The sequence below is a fragment of the Mytilus californianus genome, unplaced genomic scaffold (assembly GCF_021869535.1).
Source record: "Mytilus californianus isolate M0D057914Y unplaced genomic scaffold, xbMytCali1.0.p SCAF_12, whole genome shotgun sequence".
Lineage (NCBI taxonomy): Eukaryota > Metazoa > Mollusca > Bivalvia > Mytilida > Mytilidae > Mytilus > Mytilus californianus.
This window is the reverse complement of record NW_026262604.1, coordinates 23,305,620-23,313,301: the sequence shown is the minus strand read 5'-3', so window position 1 is coordinate 23,313,301 and position 7,682 is coordinate 23,305,620. Positions and strand designations below refer to the sequence as shown.

The 7,682-nt window shown below is 32.6% G+C and overlaps 1 protein-coding gene across 1 annotated transcript; it reads left to right on the top strand.

Annotated features, from left to right (window-relative positions):
- Nucleotides 1-1,943: 1,943 nt before the first annotated feature.
- LOC127722349 (zinc finger protein 227-like) lies at nucleotides 1,944-3,661 on the top strand. The gene has a single exon (XM_052229235.1). The coding sequence runs from the start codon at nucleotides 1,944-1,946 to the stop codon at nucleotides 3,081-3,083; it is 1,140 nt and encodes a 379-aa protein (XP_052085195.1). The 3' UTR covers nucleotides 3,084-3,661.
- The last annotated feature ends 4,021 nt before the right edge of the window (nucleotides 3,662-7,682 follow it).

Sequence of the window (7,682 nt, the reverse complement as noted above, 5' to 3'; positions counted from 1 at the left end):
AAAGTAACCAAAAGGTAGCGTGCAATAAATTCTAATATTGCACTAGTGCAATAAATCTTCAAAATTGATGACGTCATCAACGACAAAATCTTAGTTAAAACCAATTTTTACTTTCAAATATTATATTGCTATACAATAAAAGGGTATATCGTAGAACATATATTGCACTCGCAAGCTAGTGCAATATAAAATTCTACTCGGGACAATATTCCCCAATATTCATGCAATAACCCGATATTACAGTATTACATAAGGGATGTATATTGGACCATCGGACTACTGAACTACGGAATTTTGGGTTGTCGGATTATAGCTACGCTTCCGTAGGTTCTAGTAAACTATTTGATTACCAAGAAATGACAAGTTTGAATTATATCATAAATACTCTTATGACTTCTGTTTCTATCTTTTATGTTTCTCTTTTATTCTAATACATAACTGTTCATCATGTGTCCATGTAAAATTTCAATTAATGTAAGAAATCAAAAGATTTTGAAAAAAATGTCTTATATTGACTTGCACACTATGATAATTTATTTTTTGAAGACCATTTTTGTATTTTTCTAATAAACTATCATATATATAAAACTATCTTTTTTTAGAAATATTGTACATCTTTTATTGTTAAGAAAAAAGTAAAATAACAAAAATACCAACCTCAAAGGAAAATTCAAAACGGAAAGTCCCTTATCAAATGGCAAAATTAAAACTCAAACACATCAAACGAATGGAAAACAACTGTCATAATCCTGACTTGGTACAGGCATTTCCTTATGTGGAGAATGGTGGATTGAACCTGGTTTTATAGCTAGCTAAACCTCTCACTTGTATGATTTTTTGAAATAATAATAAGCTTTCAAAGCATCTTGTTAGGATGTAGGACAGAAATTAACAGTACAAGTTACATTATAGTTTTGAGATAAGTTTGACCTTAAAGAAGATATACATCCTTCTGGTAAAGATCACCCTTCATATAACCATGCTAATCAACAATTTCATAAAATTCAATATATAACGGTTTTTGTCACCCTTTGGGAACATGTGAGAACACATATTGGAGAAGGCTTTTAAATGTTGAAGTACACTGAATACATGGAATATGCACCCTTTTTCATATATATCATAAATTTTTCTCTTCAGACTTCATGGCCATTAAAAGAAAATAAGTAGACAAAAGAGCACAGGAACCAAAAGAATGTCTTACAAAGAAAATACAGCTGAGTCCATGGTTATCTCCCTTCATAATTCTAATTCCCAAGAACATATCAGCTCTCCTGTTAAAAGGAATGATTATGCATGTAAAGTGTGCAGTAAATGGTGGAATAATATTGCAGAGTTAGAAGATCATATGCAAACACATGATTCAGAGTTAGAGAAACATATGCAAACACATGATTCAGAGTTAGAGAAACATATGCAAACACATGATTCAGAGTTAGAGAAACATATGATAACACACACAGGAGATAAGATGTTTAAATATGATATATGTTATGAAGGATTTAGTAACATACATCAGTTAAAGATACACAGGAGAACACATACTGATGATAAACCATACACATGTGAAGTATGTGGTAAAGACGAATCGTTACTTACAGAGGCACAAGAGAACACATACTGGAGAAAAACCTTATCAATGTACTGTATGTGCTAAATGGTTTAGTCAACCATGGACATTAAAAGATCATATGAGAATACATACCGGAGACACACCTTATACATGTGATGTATGTGGTAAAGGATTTAGTCAGCATGGTTCCTTGTATACACACATGACAACACACATTGTTGATAAACCTTATAAATGTGAGGATTGTGGTAGAGAATTTAGTCACAGTCAAAATTTACAGACACACATGAGAACACATACTGGTGACAAACCTTATAAATGTGATGTATGTTGTAAACGATTTAGTCAGCATGGATCCTTATATACACACATGACAACACACACTGTCGATAAACCTTATAAATGTGAGGATTGTGGTAGAGGATTTAGTCAAAGTCAAAATTTAAAGAGACACATAAGAACACACGCTGGTGATAAACCACATAAATACATTAGAAAACACACTGCTCATAAAGTTCATGAATGTGGTGTATGTGGTAAAGCGTTTAGTAAGATTCACAACTTACAGTCACACATGAGAATACACACTGGTGAAAAACCTTATAAATGCGATGTATGTGGTAAAGGATTTAGTCAGCATGGTTCCTTATATACACACATGACAACACACACTGTCGATAAACCTTATAAATGTGAGGATTGTGGTAGAGGATTTAGTCAAAGTCAAAATTTACAGAGACACATAAGAACACACGCTGGTGATAAACCACATAAATACATTAGAAAACACACTGCTGATAAAGTTCATGAATGTGGTGTATGTGGTAAAGCGTTTAGTAAGATTCAAAACTTACAGTCACACATGAGAATACACACTGGTGAAAAACCTTATAAATGCGATGTATGTGGTAAAAGATTTAGTCAGCATGGTTCCTTATATACACACATGAAAACACACATTGTCGATAAACCTTATAAATGTGAGGATTGTGGTAGAGGATTTAGCCAGAATCAAAGTTTACAGAAACACATGAGAACACATGCTCGTGATAAACGTCATACATGTGCTGTATGTGGAAAAGGGATAAGTAAGCTTCGAAACTTACAGTCACACATGAGAACACACACTGGTGAAAAACCTTTCAAATGTGATGTATGTGGTAAACAGTTTAGTCAGCATGGTAACTTATATACACACATGACAACACACACTGTCGATAAACCTTATAAATGTGAGGATTGTGGTAGAGGATTTAGTCAAAGTCAAAATTTACAGAGACACATAAGAACACACGCTGGTGATAAACCACATAAATACATGAGAAAACACACTGCTCATAAAGTTCATGAATGTGGTGTATGTGGTAAAGCGTTTAGTAAGATTCAAAACTTACAGTCACACATGAGAATACACACTGGTGAAAAACCTTATAAATGCGATGTATGTAGTAAAAGATTTAGTCAGCATGGTTCCTTATATACACACATGAAAACACACATTGTCGATTAACCTTATAAATGTGAGGATTGTGGTAGAGGATTTAGCCAGAGTCAAAGTTTACAGACACACATGAGAACACATGCTCGTGATAAACGTCCTACATGTGCTGTATGTGGAAAAGGGATAAGTAAAATTCGCAACTTACAGTCACACATGAGAACACACACTGGTGAAAAACCTTTCAAATGTGATGTATGTGGTAAACGGTTTAGTCAGCATAGTAACTTATATACACACATGAAAACACATCAGAGCACATACTCTTGATAAATCTTGTAAAATGGATATGTGTGGTGAAGAGTACAGTCAGAGTAAAGGTGAATTAACACACATGTGAGCATGTGATAAACCTGACAAAATCTAAGGACAGTAAACATGGTAAAGAGTTAATGGAGGAAATAATTACTGAGAATAACACGAGAGGACACACACGGTAGGGTTTTAGTCAGGTACACAACTTGCAGCCATGTGCATGCTTGATATAACATAAACATAATAATTGACTGTAAATGTGGAAACAAGATTTAATTTTTCAAATGTATATATTAAACACATGTTTAATGAATGTTTGAGACTTGAAAAGAAGTAAGAACATTTTTTTAAAACCAAATGCCATGTAATTCTATAAAAAATAGATGTATACTTACAAATGCTTTATGTATAATAAAAATTTGAGTTCTTCCTTTTTTCTAGTTATTAGTATTACCAAGATTTTAATTTTTATCGAATGTAATTGTGCCAAGTACGTAATTAAGGTTTATGTATACTCATTACTGGGACAATCTTGATCATGTTAATAATGTTAGCATTATACAGTATACTATGACCGCATAAAGCGTATTGCTAACTGTGAGCATGGAAATATTATATATCAAATTTCCATGATTTGAGTAACATAGTCTTACACTATATCCTCTTATCTGTGTCAAAGACAAAATCACATACAAAGACAAACGAACAATTAAACCTCTCCTTAAACAAGATAAAGTCCTTTCACCGATTTGTTACCGTCTCCTCTGAGACGGTATTATGAGTTGAACGGAGGACAGTCTTTGTAATGAATGCTATCTTTTTCCTGATTGGAAGATAATGCCGACTGAAGAAGAACCAGTATAATCCAGTCGTCTTTGTTTACTGAATGAAGTATGTTCATTGGTTTAGAAAATTGAACCAAGTAAATGTCTTCTAAATCCCGCAAGGTATCAGATTTGAACTCTTTATTTTATTACTATCTTCATTTCCACCAATCTTGACTTATTTTACACGATTTCATTGTTTCTAGACCAATAAAATATGTCTAAAAATAGAAATAGAAAAAAAAGTATATTTGTTGCGTTAGAATGGTTGGAAGTTCGTCGCTATATTTGTCTTTTATCTGCCGGAAACAGCCGAGTCCTCACGATATGCTAATTTTCGCGCGCTTTTCATCAATCTATGTTGACAGCAAACAGATAACACGTTTTTTGGTAAAAAAGAAAGAAGAAATAACAAGCAAAACTGTTAATCATGCGGCGTTTCACGCTAGGAAATATACATCAATCGTCCAGCTTGATTGTTATGGTAAAGGATATCAATGCACAAAAATTGCTGCAGTTGCAATATTTGCATTTTTATCTGGCGGGTTTTCCCAACCTGAGAGATGGACCCCAGAAAATATTGATCAAATAGTGTTAAATGGAAGCATGTTATATGATAATATTATGCACCGTCAAAAACCCAGATATTTAGCACATTCGGACATCCCAAATTATCTCGAAATGTGGAACATAATATACGAAACGACTGTTCATGATGACATTTTTTATGGGTTAGTTGGTCAACAAGGTAACTATGAGTCATTGGCGATAGATATCCGAACAGCATTACAAGAAGCTTTGCACGAGATCAAGATGCAGACCCTATTTGTAGTTTAGAGATCAATAAGATTCTGCATGAGTCCCAAAAGGTTTTAAATGTCCTGACACTACTTGTAGTTTAGAGATCAATAAAATGCATGTATCACAGTCACCCAATCAAATCATTGATTACCATGATTACACAGCTGAGCCAATAAATAGTTCTAATGAGCATTCAAACGCAAAACCACAGTTTGAAAATAGCAGTACTGAATACATGTATTGCAATCATGAAAATGTGAAACACTTTCGGCATATGGATGATCATAACTATTATGTTACATCAGAAAAGGCAGAAAAATTTAAATTTCAGGGAGATAATAATATGTCTCAGTCAACAAATTTAAATCAAACCATTTATTACACAGGTGAGCCTATAAATGATGTTATGCTTTTAGATCCACAATCACAGTTTGAAAATAGCAGTATGTCTTAGTCAACAAATTTAAATCAAACCATTTATTACACAGCTGAGCCTATAAATGATGTTATGCTTTTAGATCCACAATCACAGTTTGAAAATAGCAGTATTAATAATGGTGATTAAGAATTAAAATTGCAATCAGATATTTGTCCCAACATACATGTACCAGACTCTGCATTACAAAATTTTGTTAATCATGTTTGTGACCCAAAACTTCAGTTATGTTATGATCGTGAAACATGCACGAATAGTATCTCAACTAAAAAAAATGAACATGTAAACTGCTTTTTAAAGCATTTAGATGATCATAATTATTATATCACACCAGAAAATGCAAAGAAGTTGAAACAAAAGAAAACAAATTTCAAGTGTGATAGCTTTGTATTTGTTGAAGAAAATTTTGATTGTGAAGTAGTTGAATCAGGTATGTCATTTGATTTAAGGTGGTACCTAACACTACAGAGAGATAACTCTGTAAAATCAGCTAAATGTTTTAATTACGTTGTATTGTTAGGGAAATATTAAGCTTCTCAATGATCAAAATTAGTGTTTGTCAAACTGCTATATAACCAATGAAATTTTTCTGATAAAGTGGTTGGTTCAAATTTTTTGAAATTTTTATATTTTTGTCAAAGGGTCAAAGTAAACATTTTGTCAAAATTTTATGAAAATTAAACGAGCCAAATTAATATTAGTCAAGGTGTTGGGTACCACCTTAAATCAGAACTGTCTAAGACAAATAGAGGAAATTCCACACTTTACTTGCTGCTCATGTGACCGTTTCTTATTTCAAAATCAAGTGTTTTATTTTAAGAAAAGTTTTGATTTGTTACGCATAAGCGAAAGTGACATATTATGCCAGTTTTGTAATAGATATCTAAGAAAATCTCAGATTCCTTACAGAAATATGAACTATTTTAATAATTTACAAACAGGAAATATACCGAGAGAATTGCAACATTTAGACATAGTAGAAAAACGTCGTATAAGCAAAATAAATACTTTCTTTACATTGATTGTATTGCCTTGTTATCCAGTAGGTCAGCTTGCAAAGAAAGGTTTTGCGATTCATTTTTTAACAGATATTTCTCACGTTGCATCCAAGCTACCTAGAAAATCAAACGATAACAGTTTAGTTTGCTTTTCAGGGACTTCAGCTAAGGAAAGTGTATTACCATATAATTCAGCAAAAGTTAAAAAGGCTTTGGAATGGTTGATTGACAATAACTTCTTATATCGTGATATCATTCTTTCTGAAAGCAACCAGTTTCATGCTAGTACTTTGAATAACCACAATTTTGATACAATACTTGAATATGGAGTTATACCCAATGATTACGCTTATAATATTAATGCATCAAACATGTCAGATGTCAATTCAGATTTTAAACCCCTGCAGGTAAATGTTGATCCAAAACCTGTTAATTTTCTATCTTTTAAGAAGGGAGAAGAATTAGCATTTCCATGGTTATTTCCATATGGAAAAGGAGGCTATGATACAGGAAGAATAAAAAAAGTTAACTCTTTGTCAATATTACAAAATCAGACTTTATTCAGCTACAGCAGTATGGCGAACGGATATGACATATTTAATGCATGCTGTGAATACTTATGAAAAAAATCATCTTTCTCAGTTAATATCTGTTTACATGAAAGTTCATAAGGGAAATAATTTTACTAGTCCTTTGTTGTCCGCATCATATTTACAGTCTTGCAATTCAAGTATATTAAGGGAAAATTCTTATATGTTCATGAAAAGATTAGAGGAACGGCAGCATACTGGAAAAATACATTGCTTAACTTGCTTGCTATGATCAGAAACATTGGTCCTCCTACATTATTCTTAACATTATCTTCAAATGACTATCATTGGGAAGAGCTTGCAATGACACTTCAGCTCTGTAACAAAGTAGAGGCTATAAATATTAAATCACTACCGAATGATCTAAAGCAAGATCCTTTAATGACAGCCATTCACTTTGACATAAAAGGGAGAGCTCTATTTAAATATGTATTAAAAAGGGTCTTCACAACCACTTGGTGAAATCACTGACCACTTCATACGTGTAGAATTTCAGGCAAGAGGTAGCCCTCATTTGCACTTATTTTTATGGATTAAAGACGCTCCATCATTTGAAACTGCAAAAACTGAGAATATAATGACCGCATATATTGACAAAGTAATTTCCACAACTATTCAAGATGAAAGTAAGTTCCCTAATATGCATAATTTGGTAAAAAAATTTACAAAGTCATTCTCACAGAAGGTATTGTCAGCGAAGATGTAAA

What these genes read in the sequence shown, in the direction of transcription:
- LOC127722349 (XM_052229235.1), top strand. Translation starts at nt 1,944, where the DNA reads ATGACAACACACACTGTCGATAAACCTTATAAATGTGAGGATTGTGGT.